The 15,532-nt window shown below is 43.3% G+C and overlaps 1 protein-coding gene and 1 long non-coding RNA gene across 2 annotated transcripts in view; one reads left to right on the top strand and one right to left on the bottom strand.

Moving 5' to 3' along the window:
* The window catches only part of LOC309546218, a 1,099,142-nt gene that overhangs the window by 73,894 nt on the left and 1,009,716 nt on the right, over positions 1 to 15,532 (bottom strand). The window lies entirely within an intron of this gene.
* The window catches only part of LOC309547337 (arf-GAP with SH3 domain, ANK repeat and PH domain-containing protein 3-like), a 110,458-nt gene that overhangs the window by 13,666 nt on the left and 81,260 nt on the right, over positions 1 to 15,532 (top strand). The window contains exons 3-5 of the mRNA XM_082247173.1: positions 212 to 357; positions 7,304 to 7,378; positions 7,475 to 7,524. Of these exons, the coding sequence (XP_082103299.1) occupies positions 212 to 357; positions 7,304 to 7,378; positions 7,475 to 7,524 (271 nt within the window). The remainder of the gene's footprint in view (positions 1 to 211; positions 358 to 7,303; positions 7,379 to 7,474; positions 7,525 to 15,532) is intronic.

Genomic DNA, 15,532 nt, shown 5'->3' on the forward strand with positions numbered 1-15,532 from the left:
GATGTGTCCATTGTTGCTGTGTAGGGTGGTTGCAGGAATTTTTTTAGATTCTCTCCATTTAGCCTGCAGGCTGCTTGGGAGAAATCTATGCGTATGGCCAGCTTTAAACAGCACACCCGCTTCTAAGCGCCTCTCCCTTTCCTGGCCCTCTCTACATGTAGTGTGCAGTCACTGTCATGTTAATCATCTTTTGTGTGTTTTTACCCCCTAGCTTTTGTGAATGCTCAGGAGAGCTACGTGGAAGCCTTGCAGTCCCTGGGCTCAAACCAGCTATCGTCAAGTAACCATGAACTGACCACCGGATTTCTGAACTTGTCTGTTCTCTCCAGGGAGCTGTGTGCCCTCTTCAGCAACATGGTGAGAGGGTTTGTGTGGTCTGCCGACACAGCCGCCTCTCCACCTTCACCTCTCTCTGTACTTCTCACTCCATCAATCTCTTTCTGAAATGTTTCCTTTTCCTCCCCACCCCCATGCCTTTCTGACTGTATGTGATATTGCAGCACTGACTGAATAATTTCCTCTTCATATGGCTCCAATTAAACACCCAGAGAACTTGTGGGAGTGTGTGTACTGATGTTGAGGGGGTGAGGGAATGAAATAGAAAAAGGGGATTTACACCAAAAGAATGTGTTATTAACTCAGAATAGATGTCTGAATACAATATCTCCTTGTAAGGCCCCATTCACGTGTGCGATTTGTGCCAGCTGCGGCAAGAACCCAGCATATTCCTGCAGCTAGATTCTCAGGTGGTCGCAAATAGTTGTAGCCTCTCAGCCTGTGCAAAGCAATGACCGGCTGACAGTGGCCATAGCTGTCCAAGGCTGTGATTGGACATGAAGAAGTTACCTGGACAATGATCGCTGCTTGAGGCAAAAAACTTACATCCGAGGAAATCATCCATCCCTAGCCCCAGTAATTGCTCCATGTGTGATCGGGTCTGAGCACCATTAGAAGATCTCACAGTCAATCCCAGGAGTCATTCCCTGCTCCACGTGTACACCACCAAAAAAAAGAGTTGCACTCCAGCAACAGTCATTGGTATGTTTAGGTAATGCAGCTAAGAACCCAGATAGCAAGCAATTGTGCTGCAAGTTTTAAAATGACTTGCTATGCTATTGCTAGACTTGCCAGACATCACAAGTTTGTTACGCAATTGCAGAAAGTCCACATTGCATGACTTCAGATCAACTTTCTTACCAAACATTCTGTAAGTCTGCTACAAGTTCTGGTTCAGTTATGTTGTACAATAGTCATCCCACCACAGGGGGTCACTGTGGCTGAATTTCCATGCTGTAGACTTGCAGAGCTCTTACTGTAGACTCACCACTGCAACTTTGATCTTGCTAGAGACTTGCCACGCAAATTGGCTACAAATTGGAAAAGTGTCAACTAGAACTTGTGCTTCAAGTGTTCTGCAACTGTACAACTTGCCAGTGAAAATGTGCAGCAAGTTAACCACTTGCCGACCGCTGCAAGTACACATACTGCGGCGGTCAGGCCCCCCTGGGCAAAGTGACGTATAGGTACGTCACTCGCGCTCGCGCCCCCACTCGTTCACTGCCATCCCAGCGCGAGTGACCGGCGGCTCCGGCCACTCGCGATCTCCCGCTGGAGAGGGAGAAAGGCAGGCGGCTAATGTAAACACAGCCGCCTGTCATTCTCCCTGATGTAACAGCAGAGGTCATACGATCCTGCTGTAGGATCATATGTCTCTGTGGTTACTTCAAAAGCCACGCCCCTTTACAGTTAGAAGCACGCCCCTAGGGACACATTTAACCCCTGGATGTCTAATAAAGTTAACCCCTTCCCTGTCAGTGTCATTTTTACAGTAACAGTGCATATGTATAGCACTGATTACTGTAGTAATGTCACTGGTACCCCCAAAAGTGTCAAAAATGTCAGTCAAGGGTCCGATCTGTCCACCGCAAAGTCGCAGTCCCGCAAAAAAAACGCAGATCGCGGCCATTACTAGTTAAAAAAAAAAACAAAAATGACAAAAATCTTTCCCTTAGTAAATGCAATAACTTTTGCGCAAACCAATCAAAATACGCTTATTGCGATTTTTTTTCACCAAAAATATGAAGCAGAAAACAAATTGGCCTAAAATGTTAAAAAATTTAGATTTTTACATTTTTTTGGGGGAATTTCATATAAAAAATGTGAAAAATATTGTTATTTTTTCAAAATTGTCGCATTTTTTTGTTTATAGCGCAAAAAGTAAAAATCGCACAGGTGATCAAATACCACCAAAAGAAAGCTCTGTTTGTGGGGAAAAAAGGACGTCAATTTAATTTGGGTACAGTGTCGCACGACCGCGCAATTGTCCGTTAAAATCACGCAGTTCCGAATCGCAAAATAGGCCCTGGTCTTTGAGCAGCCAAATCCTCCGGGGCTTAAGTGGTTAACAAAACTTACAATTCAGCACTGCCACAAGTTTGTGGCAGGTTATCCTCACTATCTGCAAAGTAGCATAGCCCCACCTCTCCACTTTAAGGCTCGATTCACACCTATGCATGTTGCTTTTGAGCATTTCTGTAGTGCTTTTTGTTGTGCTTTCCACGGTTTTTAAGCACGATTTTACCGCAATTTGAGTTTTTTATGCTTTTTTGGGGGGAAAATTTTTGTTGGGCAGATTTAAAAATGCAAATCACAGCAAAATCGCAGTAAAAACACACTACAGGCTTTTCTGCAGCTTCTCCATTGAAGTCTATTGAACCAAAAAAAAGTACAGTTTTGCTCCAATGTAAACGGGGGCTAGCTGACAATCATACATACACATACTAGGGCCAATTTAGAAAGGAGCCAATTACCTATCCAAAGTAGCTTAAATATTCCAAATGGGAAGCTTGCGTCCTAAATTCTGATTGTTCCACATCTAGATATTGAACAATTTAGAGGACATGTATGAGCTTATTCATTGAAACAGTAGCAAAATTCAAAGAGAGGAAACCTTTAACAACCAATCAGAATCTTATCTTTTAATAGTATGACTTTAATTATACTCTTCAATGTGTAGATTTGGGGAAGGGGAATGAATGTAAGTTGTAGTAACATTTTTAGCTTCCTTTAGCAGGTAGCCTTCTGGGTCCCTCTGCTGCCCTGCAGGTTGGATTAAAGTAGTCAGCCCCATAGAAGTCTATGGGGAGTTCCTGATCTCCCAGCATATGTAAAAATATACACTTTGTGGAGTTTATCAAAAGAAATCTGAACAACGAAAAGAAATAAGGAGACTGCCATCTGCTTCTGAAAAGGCCAATAGTTTAGGCTTTCTCTATATTTATTACTTTGAGACACCCAGCCGTAGTGCCCTTGGTGGATATTGAATCAAGACCCACGAGATGCACGTTTAGTATACCAACCACCTGGCTGCCATGTGTTTCTGAATTATAGGTAATGAGATATCCTGAAACAAATAAGCGAAACAAAAAGAGTGCCAAACAAATGGCGGCAGTCTCCATCTGTTCCCAGGCATTGATGAGCGCGCTCTGCGTGAGTGTTACCCCACGTGCACGGGCGCAGGACACCCTGCCCACACACAGGTCAGATCAGCAACTAAAAATTGCTAAGATAACTGACTCCAATAAGGCCAAAAAGTCCTTCATTCTAGTCCCAAATAGCAGGAAAGTAAATTGAAGCCAATGACATCTGGGCCCAAATCTTCCCCTACCCCCATTTGGACTCAAAAGTAATGTCACCTGAAAAATGCCTGGACTTTGAGGGCTTTGAAAGTATTTTTAGATATGACATCAAGGGGTTGATTTACTAAAACTGGAGAGTGCAAAATCTGGTGCAGCTCTGCATAGAAACCAATCAGCGTCCAGCTTTTATTGCCAAAGCTTAAATTTGATTGTAAAGGCAGAAGTTTTTTTTTTTTTTTTATCTTAATGCATTTTATGCATTAGGATAAAAAGCCTTAAGTGTGCAGCAGCCCCCTAATACTTACCTGAGGTCCCTCTCGGCTGCCTGGGACTCCCCTCCTCATTGGCTGAGATAGCAGTGGAGCGCTATTGGCTCCCACTGCTGTCAATCAAAGTCAGTCAGCCAATGATAAGAGGAAGGGGGCTGGGTCAGGCCACGGCTCTGTATCCAAATGGACACAGGGAGCTGTGGCTCGGGTAACCCCATAGCAAGCTGCTTGCTGTGGGGGCACTCAACAGGAGGGAGGGGCCAGGAGAGCCAAAGAGGAGGATCTGGGCTGCTCTGTGCAAAACCAACAGCACAGAGCAGATAAGTATAACATGTTTATTTTTTTTAATTAAAAAAAAAAAAAAAGTACTTTATGATCACTTTAACTGAACAAAATTAAGTTAGAAGCTGATTGGTTACCATGCACAGCTGCACCAGATTTTGCACTCTCCAGTTTTAGTAAATAGAGGCCCAAGTGTGTCCACTAGTAGTTTCATGTAGCATGATGCCTCACACTGCATTAACCTGAGGAAGGAGTTTTTGGACCCCTGAAATGCGTTGGAAGCCTTTTTGCTTTTCTGTTGTTATCCAGGACAGAATTATAGGACTTTTTCAACTCTCGAGACAACTGTTTGGCACTATTTTTGTGTTCACTTATATGCAGATATTTGAATTTGGGTGACCCCTTTGTTTTGTTGGGGTTCCCTGCTTTATGGTTTTTGATGGCTTAAAGTTTTAAGACTAGTGCCTAGGGCTGGGCGATATGGCTGAAAACTGTATCACGATATCAGTGTTTCATATCGGTCGATATCGATAATTATTGATATTTTTATTACCCATTTAAAATAAGGACCCTAGGGTGAGAATGCAGGGCGGCGGGCATGGTGCAGGAGAATGCAGGGTACTGGCATGGTGAAGGAGAATGCAGGGTACTGGCATGGTGCAGGAGAATGCAGGGTACTGGCATGGTGCAGGAGAATGCAGGGTACTGGCATGGTGCAGGAGAATGCAGGGTACTGGCATGGTGCAGGAGAATGCAGGGCACTGGCATGCTGCAGGAGAATGCAGGGTACTGGCATGGTGCAGGAGAATGCAGGGTACTGGCATGGTGCAGGAGAATGCAGGGTACTGGCATGGTGCAGGAGAATGCAGGGCACTGGCATGGTGCAGGAGAATGCAGGGCACTGGCATGGTGCAGGAGAATGCAGGGTACTGGCATGGTACAGGAGAATGCAGGGTACTGGCATGGTGCAGGAGAATGCAGGTTACTGGCATGGTGCAGGAGAATGCAGGTTACTGGCATGGTGCAGGAGAATGCAGGGCACTGGCATGCTGCAGGAGAATGCAGGGTACTGGCATGGTGCAGGAGAATGCAGGGTACTGGCATGGTGCAGGAGAATGCAGGGCACTGGCATGGTGCAGGAGAATGCAGGGTACTGGCATGGTGCAGGAGAATGCAGGGTACTGGCATGGTGCAGGAGAATGCAGGGTACTGGCATGGTACAGGAGAATGCAGGGTACTGGCATGGTACAAGAGGATCCGGGGTTGTGGGCATACTACAGGAGATGCAGTGCTGTGGGCATGGTACAGGTAGACCATGCCCGCAGCACTGCATCCTTTGTAGTGTGCCCGCAGCCCTGCATAATGGCAGGTAGTGAAGCTGTTTCACTTACCTGCTCCAGAGGCGCCTTCATTTTAAAAATGGCGCCGCCACGTCATTGCGCACGCGCCGCCACCGCTCGTGTCATTTCGGCTATTCCCGACCTCTCCCGAGCGGCGGCGGCGTGTGCGCGGTGACATGTATGCGACGGGCGGCGCCATTTTTAAAGCTTAAACCCGTCGGAGCGGACTTTTCGTTTTATCGTTCAAAGTCTTTTATTGCTATCGAAAATGTCACTGTCGCGATACATATCGGTATCGTTTTATCGCCCAGCCCTACTAGTGCCTCACTTCCACCTCTCCCTGTTCAGATGGCAGGCTTCCAGTTCACCGAGTACATGTTTTATGTCTGTGCAATCAGGTAAAGGAATGGAAGTCTTCGGACCACAAATGGGCCATCTAGCCTCTATTGTGGCCCGCTGTGGTGTGGTACACCTATTCTTTTTATCATAGGTGTGCGCTGGGGGTGTGCCTGGGCACACCCTATTCACTATGCCTGGTGCTGATTCCCCCTACTACCCAGGCTTTCCTACCTGCCCTTGTTGCCCCCCCCCCCCCACGCAGTCCTGCTGGCTTACCTCTTTCTCCGGCTGCTGTGGGGGATGTTTCAGGATGGAGAGCAGGGAAAGGGGTTAGTAAATGCATACCTCCCAACTTTTTGAGATGGGAACGAGGGACACCTATTAGTAACTGTATAGGACACGCCCCCTTAAAGAAGAATTATACAAAAAAATTATTGTTTAAACCCACAAGTGCTTCTTTTTACCACTGCTATTGGCTTTTGAAATTTACAAATGTAGCAATTTAGAAATGGGATGAAAGGTTTAGCACTGGGTTTTGGAAAGATAAAAAGTGCAATTTGTATACAATTATATAGATCAGACCAAAATGAGGGACAAATAAGGAGGAAAGAAGGAGAGAGGGACAAATCAGGGACAGTTGGGAGCTATGGTAAATATGTCATTTACCGGCCCCTTCCTTTTCTAAATGAACACACTTGCTCACTGTGTCCATTCATACCCCTGTTTACTATGCTTCAGTTTGTGAATGAACAAGAAGCCGCTCAGCACAGAGCACTTCCTATTCATTCACTGTCCATTGCAGCTGAGGCTGCAGAGAAAGGCATGTGGATTTGAGCTTTGGGGTGCACCCCCTAATGCAGTGTTGGTGAACCTTGGCACCCCAGATGTTTTGGAACTACATTTCCCATGATGCTCATGCACACTGCACTGTAGTCGAGCATCATAGGAAACGTAGTTCCAAAACATCTGGGGTGCCAAGGTTCGCCATCACTGCGCCTAATGCAATATGCCTATGCTTTTTATTCTCTTTAGCTGTGTTATAAATGCATTCTTTCTTTGCACATTTCATTGCGCCTATAGATCTTTAACCACATCATATTCTGCAGACTTCCTGGCTGTCAATTCTTGGTTAACAGTAGAATTCGCCTGCCCTAAACCAGCAGCTGGTTGTCAAATCCACATTCTGTCCACATTCTCCCCATTTTGCTGATATCAGCATTTCTAAAAGCCCAAACGTTAATCATAAGATGCAGGCAGTTTTGGCAAGCAGCTGTCTGGCTACTGGGAGTCTATTAACATGTTCGCAGCTATAAGCAAAAGGACAGATTTAGCCTTGGGAATGTGCTAATTGCTGCTTTTACAAAGCGCACCATCAGGCATATGGAAATGATTTGAAATATTAACTGAGTATTTTCATTTCAATGTAATCTTTTAGATCCAGAACCTGAACAGCATCCTCTCATTTCCTTTGGACTCATTACTGCGCGTAGATTCAAAAGATGGGCGAATGGTACGTTAAAGGCTTTCTCATTGCTGTAATAATATAAGATCAGATTGTGGTTGTTAGCTATTTGCTTTCCTAACACCTCTTTTTATGTCTGTGCAGGAACTGAGGAAACAGGCAGACAAGAGCTGGAAGGAATGTGAGATAAGAGCGTAAGATTACTGCTTGTTGTAGATTGTCTATGTGTGTTGTGCAGTAAGGGCAAGAAGGAACATGGTACATGGTAATAGGAAGTATTAAAGATAATATTTGCGGAGAACAACTTGGAGGATCCTGGTTGTGACCTCTTCTTTCAGTGCTGGTACACACTTGTGCGCTGCAAATTCGCAGCGAATTCTATGCAGATACTGCACTGCATCCAAATCGCACCCCATTAATGCGAACCGCTGCGGAGGTGTATGTTAAGCTACTGATACCCCCAAATTGGTTTTTCAAAGCACAGTTCGATTTGCAGAATCGGATCGCATGGATGTGAACACCTACCATATATGCCTGCATATAAGACGACTTTTTAATTTTAAAAACATCCCCCAAAAATTGGGGGGTCGTCTTATACGCGGAGTATAAAATGTGAGGACTACTTTACATTGTTAGTTTGGGCCAATCTGGCCCAAAACAAATGTCCCTAACCTCTCAACCCGCTGGATGTGCGGTAATACTGTATGTACCGTAGCTTCAGCTACATACAGTATACCGCGCTGAGCCAATCACAGTGAGCGATGTATTCTCTTAATGAACAGGGGTTTTTTTCTCCGAGAATAGGTGCAGAAACTCCCCCGTTCTAAGTCACTTCGCCCCCTATCCACCTCCGAGCACTGACCCTTGGTTTCACCCCCCCCCTACCCACCTCCGAGCACTGACCCTTGGTTTCACCCCCCCCCCTACCCACCTCCGAGCACTGACCCTTGGTTTCACCCCCCCTACCCACCCCTGAGCACTGACGCTTGGTTTCACCCCCCTACCCAGCTCTAAGCACTTACCCTTGGTTTCACCCCCCCCACCCAGCTCCGAGCACTGACCCTTTGTTTCACCCCTCCTACCCACCTCCGAGCACTGACCCTTGGTTTCACCCCCCCTACCCACCCCTGAGCACTGACCCTTGGTTTCACCCCCCCTACCCAGCTCTGAGCACTGACCCTTGGTTTCACCCCCCCTACCCAGCTCCGAGCACTGACCCTTGGTTTCATCCCCCCTACCCAGCTCCGAGCACTGACCCTTGGTTTCACCCCCCCTACCCAGCTCCGAGCACTGACCCTTGGTTTCACCCTCCCCTACCCAGCTCCGAGCACTGACCCTTGGTTTCACCCCCCCCCTACCCAGCGCCGAGCACTGACCCTTGGTTTCACCCCCCCTACCCAGCTCCGAGCACTGACCCTTGGTTTCACCCCCCCTACCCAGCTCCGAGCACTGACCCTTGGTTTCACCCCCCTACCCAGCTCCCAGAACAGACCCTTTTGGAGAATATAGGGCCAAGTATCATTTTGTAGTATGGAATTTGGTAATGATAACAAGAAAAGCAATAAAATAGATCCCCCACAGCCAGCAGCAATAGACCCCCCCTCCAGCAACATCAGACCCCCAGCAGCAACAACAGATCTCACAGCTAGCAACAATGGACTCTCCAGCAGCCAGCAACAGTAGATCCCTCCCTAAACAGTAGACCCCTTCCAGTCACAATTAACCCCCAGTTACAAAAGATCCCCCACCAGCAACAATAGATTGGCATGCAAAAAAAGATCCACTCCAGCAACACTAGATCCCCCAGCAGCAAGCATCAGTAGACCCTCCAGCACACCCAAGAACCCCTTGCCATGTCATACATTCAGTGCTGGAGGTGCCGGAACTGCGTTCCCCCTCGTTCCCGCTGAAAAGTCCTGTTAATGAATACAAAGCCTGCTTGGATTGGCCGAGTCAGAGAGGCGGGCTGATGATGTTACAACCTCTGACTCAGCCAATCCGAACTTGCTTTGAATTTATTATACCAAAGTGAAGGCCATACATCTGGGCAAGACAGAACTCTTTACCACCCACAGGAGCCAAACAAACCTATTGCCAAATGTGAGTACTATTTGCCTTTTAGCACCATCCACAGCAGCCTGATACTCTGCTAGGGGAACGAGGCTGGACGCCAAAAGGCCAAAATTTGAAACATATTGTATTAGAATACCGTATTTATTTGAGTATAACGCGCAAAATTTTCTACCAAAAAAAGAAATCAAAGTTTGGGTGCGCGTTATAAACGAGGGGTGGGGTGGCAGTGGCGGCCGGTTCATTGAGGGCGCAGGCGAATTGTGAGTTCGCACTGCGCCTTTTCCGGGCTGCAGCCGCTCACTGTACGCGAGGGCGAAGAAAAAAAAAACGTCCCTCGTCGCGTACAGTGGGCGGCCCGAACTGGGGGTGAGAATTCTTATCCGCTGTATGGTCGCCGCTTCATTTCCTCGCCTCGCCCACACATTACGGTAAGCATTGCTTTTGTACAATTCAGTGTTTTGCGTACCGTAATTCTGTGTTCTTCATATTTTAATTGATATACTGGTACCCGTTAGATGGCAACTCAAGAGAAAATGTTCTGCATATGACGCTTCTGTTACCGGTAATTTTATTTCGGTATTGTGTTTATACCAGTTCATGGCCGCACGTGTTCAACAACGTTTTTTTGTCAATTACAATGCTTGGTGTGAAACAAAATTTTATACCGATTTTTAATCGAAAATTAGGGGTGCGCGTTATACTCGAATAAATACGGTACATCACTCGCCGTGATTGCCTCAGCGTTGTATACTGTATGTAGCCGAAGCACATCCAGCGGGCTGAGAGATTAAGGATGTTTGTTTTGGGCTTACAGATTAGTGGGTGTAAACGGCTGAAGTATAGCCCAAAACCTATATTTTAACTAGAAAATTAGGGGGTCGCCTTATACGCACAGTCGTCTTATTCCCTGGCATATATGGTATGCAATCCCATTCTGGTGCGGTCGAAAAAAGGGTCCTGCGTGATTTTGGTGCGAATTTGGTGCGATTTAAGCCAAACAGAATGATGCTAAGGAATCGCATGTGATTTAAACAGCAATGTGGTGCGATTCCTGTTCACAATCGCATGTGTTTCCTGCACCGCATAGTGTGAACCGCCACTTAAAGTAATACAAAAGTCTAGTTTTATTTTCTTTCAAAATAACAAAAATGTTATACTTACCTGCCCTGTGGAGTGGTTTTGCACAGAGCAGCCCAGATCCTCCTCTTCTCAGGTCCCTCACCGACGCTGCTAGACCCTCCCTCCTGCCGCCAGCCCACACAGCAAGCAGCTTGCTATGGGGTCACCCGAGCTGAGCCGCTGCTCTGTGTGTTTATTTAGACACAGTGCCGCCGCTTGGCCCTGCCTCCTCTCTCTCATCACGTCTCCTTACATATGTGATCCTGCACTTCCGGATTTAGGGTGCCACCGGCAGCCCGCTCCTGCTGTGATTAGACACAGCGGGAGCAGATTGGCGGGTACAGCGGATTTGATGTCCACCAGGCACCCGCTGATGCTTCACTATACAGGAAGAACGGCGGTCTGCCTATGTAAACAAGGCAGGTTGTCGTTCTGTCAATACAGAAGGCATGGATCCTGTGTTTCTGCTAAGCACAGGCACTGATCCATGCCTTCCCCTAGTGCAAGCAGTCGTAAAACACTGGTCAGACACACACTTAACCTTTTGATCGCCCATGATGTTAACCCCTTCCCTGCCAGTGTCATTAGTACAGTGACAGGGCATATTTCTTTTTAGCAATGATCACTGTATTTGTTTCACTGATTCCCAAAAAGTGTCAAAAGTGTCAGTTCGTGTCCCGACTGTGCACCGCAATGTTATAGTCCCACTATAAGTTGCTGATCGCCATCATTACTAGTAAAAAAATAAATAAATAAATATCTCATAGTTATAGATGCTATAACTTTTGCGTAAATCAAGCAATATACGCTTATTGGGATTTTCTTTTTACCAAAAATATGTAGCAGAATACATATTGGCCTAAATTGACAAAGAAATTTGATAAAAAAAAAAAAAATCTGATATATATATATATTTTTTTTTAATTGCCATTTTTTTTTTTTTATAGTGCAAAATATAAAAACCGCACAGGTAATCAAATGCCACCAAAAGAAAGCTCTATCTGTGGGAAGAAAGACATACATTTTGTTTGGGTACAGCATCGCACCACAGCGCAATTTTAAATTAAAGTAACGCAGTGCCATTTTGTAAATAATGACCTGTTTATGAAGGGGGGGGGGGCGAAGGTCAAGTAGTTAATTAAGCAGGGAATTTCCTCTCACTTCCTGTTTGGCTGTGGGACAGGAAGTGAAGGGAAATCTCCACAATGGGGCACAGATGGTGGGGGGGGGTGTAAAAAAAACCTGACAGGGGTTATAACCCTCCCTTGCTTTATCCAACATGGAAAAAAAGTTTTGCCTTTAGTTCTACTTTAATTGAACAAGCTGAAGTTAGAAGCTGATTTTGGTTACTATGCACAGCTGCACCAGATTCTGCATGCACCAGTTTTAGTAAATCTCCTCCAAAGGTTAACATAGAGGTGCGTTTTCAGGCAGTGAGCGCTCCGTTCACACCTGAGCGTATCATTTTCAGGCGTATTTTTTTTTTTTTCAGACATTTTTCTGGCGTTTTTTTGCAGGTGTTTGGAGGCAGGCATTGATATCTAACAAAAACGCCTGTAATCTGCCAAAAAAGAAGCTCATGTACTCTTTTGAGCTTCAGGCGACAAAACGCTCAGATGTGAACAGGAGCCATTGAAATGAATGAGATTTTTCTTGTTGGGCGTTTTGAGACTTCAGAGATGAGCATTTTACAAGCTGAAATACGCTCAGGTGTGAACAGGGCCCTAAATACAGACTGAATTTTATAGAAGAAAATAAAAAGTTACTGAAGCTTCTGAGACAGAGGATAATGGAGTCGGAACTATCCCTACGCAAGGATGATATTTACACAAAACATCCTGTGTAAAGTAATCTAAAGCAGTTCCTCCCTCCCAGCTGAGGCCATAAAAGATGAACTCAACCAAGAAATGTTATTGGAGTGGAAAGATGCAGTAATGTTCAATAGAAAAGTTATCCGCTTTTTGTTTAAGATGTCATTTCAGGCGTATTGGCCCTTTGAAAATTCCCTGATGGTTGTTTGCACTTTACGAATGATTACATTTCAGTTCTGGATAGTTTTCCAGTGTCCTCCTTATTACCACACATTTTTCTATGTAGACTGTTCTATAACACATAAAAAACTAAAATGTGTATGTAGCTGAAATCTGAAATACTCTTTAAAATAAACAAAAGAATTGGTGTGCCTCTTTAAAAGCAAACCTTCCAGCCATTTTAAACATTTAAAGCTTAAAGAAGAACTTTAGTCAAAACTTTTTTTTTTTATTTTGGATAGTGTAAAGGGAGGGTTATAACCCCTGTTGGTTCATTTTTTGCTATCTGTCTGCCATGGGGGAGATTTACCTTCACTTCCTGTCCCATAGCCAAAACAGGAAGTGAGGAAATCCCTAAACATGTGCGGTTCATTTTATTCCAATTTGAAATTCAGACAAATTTTTCGTTATTTAATTTCCGAATTACAATAGCAATGAATTTAAACGAATCTGAAATAAGGAAACAAAATGTCAGACGAAATTCTAATTCTATATATTATTATTATAATACAGGATTTATATAGCGCCAACAGTTTACGCAGCGCTTTACAATGTAAAAGGGAAACAATACAGCTACATTACAATAAAATACAAAAGGATTAAGAGGGCCCTACTCAAAAGAGCTTACAATCTAAAAATATTCTAATAGTTTTTAATAGATTTTAAATAGTAGTCGAACAAAATTAGAATAGAATATAAAGTATAAAGGAATAGAATATAAAATAAAAGAATATAATAGAAAATAAAAGAATGGAATGAAATAGAATATAAAATAAAGGAAAGGAATAGAATAAAACATAGAATAAAATAAAATCGAAAGACTATAACCATCTTCTGAATTTGGAATTTCAAATAGAATAAATTTGAATAGAATAGAAAAGATTAGAATAGAAAAAAAAAGAATAGAACAGACGGGAATAGAAAAGAATAGAAAAAAAAGAATATAATAAAATAAAAAGAATATAACCTTCTTCTGAAATTCGAATTTTGAATAGAATAAATCCAAATTCAAATATAATAGAAAATAATAAAATTGAAACTAAAAGAGAAGAATAGAATAAAAAAAAAACAATAGAATAGATTAGAAAATAACCAGTTCCCAAAATGTGAATAGAATACATTTGAATTCAAATAGAATAGAAAAGAATAGATTAGAATAGAATAGAAAATAAAGGAATAAAATTAACTAGAATAGAAAAAACAATGGAATATAAAGAATATAACCATCTTCCAAAATTTGAATTTCAAATAGAATGAATTTGAAAAGAATAGAAAAGAATACAATAGAATAGAATAGAAAATAAAAGAATAGAATTGACTAGAATAGAAAAAATTAATTTGAATAGAATAGAAAAGAATAGAATAGAAAATAAAATAGCAGAATAGAATCAACAATAGAAAAGGATAGAATAGAAAGAATATAACAATATAACTGTTTTCCGTAATTCAAATTTCAAATAGAATAGAAAAGAATAGAATATAATAGAAATAGAATAGAAAATAAAAGAATAGATAGAAAAAACAATAGAATAGAATGGAATAATAATATAACCATCTTCCAAAATTCGAATTTCGAATAGAATTTGATTTGAATGCAATTCGAATAGAATTAGAGTCTAATTCAAATGAAATTTAAGTTTGAATTGATTCGAATTTTCCGAACTCTGTCGAATTGAGTTCAGCTTGACTGAATTCAGAAAATTCGAATTGATTCAAATTTGAATAAATTAAAGGAATTCCGAAAACAAATTAAACAAATTTAACTAAACAAATTCATGTAAATAACTAATCAAAACGCAACTATTTTTTTCATTCTGCACATCTAGAAATTCCTGCAAATTAAGGGAATCCTTTGGGCCATCTATAAGTGTATGGCCAGCTTAACCTAAAATAAATCTATCAGTGTATGGCCAGCTTAAAGTGATTCTAAAGGTTTTTTTTTAAAAATAAAACATGTTATACTCACCCTGATCCAGCGGTCCTGGCTCCTCCCTCCTGCCAAGTGTCCCCAATAGCAAGGGAGGGGGGCTTGGAGGGGGGGAGATGCATAGAATGCATTAAGGTAAAAAAAAAACTTCTGCCTTTAGACCACTTTAAAGCTGGCAATACACTAATAGGCCTTTAGGCTTAACTAAAAAAATATAACAGATGCCACCATACAGTGTGGATAGACGAATCTGCTGGCTGCCAGAATACAGCACTGGCGGCTGTTAGAATACCCTTACAGCGGCTGCATCTGATTGGATGCGAGCACTGCTCGGGTCATAATTTTCCAGCTGGTCCCAACAAGGCCACCTACGAAGTGACATTTTTTCAGTGTATGGCCAACTTGTAAATTAAAGTAACGTAGTGCCATATCGTAAATAATGACCTGTTTATGAAGGGGGGTGGGGGGATAAATCTTCCGGAGGTCAAGTAGTTAATTAGCAGGGAATTTCCTCTCACTTCCTGTTTGGCTGTGGGACAGGAAGTGAAGGGAAATCTCCACAATGGGGCACAGATGGCGGGGGAAAAAAAACCTGATATATAACCCTCCCTTGCTTTATCCAACATGAGAAGACAAAAAATGTGACTGGGCCTGGGCATTGAAAATTGTTTTGGTTTGTCTTATATTTAGCAAAGACAAAAAGGATTTGTTTCTCTGTGTAATGTCCTCCATATTTTTGCTTTTTGCTCCTCTTAGGGCTCATGCACACCACATCTCAAAGGGCTCATGCACACTGCAGCTCCAAAAAAAAGGCTCACACTGGTGCGATACGGGATACCCTGCGAATCCAGTGTGGGTTACCGCATCACACCTGAATCGCAGGCAGTTCACACTGCCTTATGTGAACCGCTGTGGGTGTCAATACAAAGGTAATGACACCCCCAGATCAGTTCGCAGATCGCAGCGCGAACTGTGAAATCAGACAGGAATCGGATCGCATGGGTGTGAACAGCCATGCGATCCAATTCTGGTGCGGACCAAAAAAAGGGTCCT

The sequence above is a fragment of the Pelophylax lessonae genome, assembly GCF_965119305.1.
Source record: "Pelophylax lessonae genome assembly, chromosome: 2".
NCBI lineage: Eukaryota > Metazoa > Chordata > Amphibia > Anura > Ranidae > Pelophylax > Pelophylax lessonae.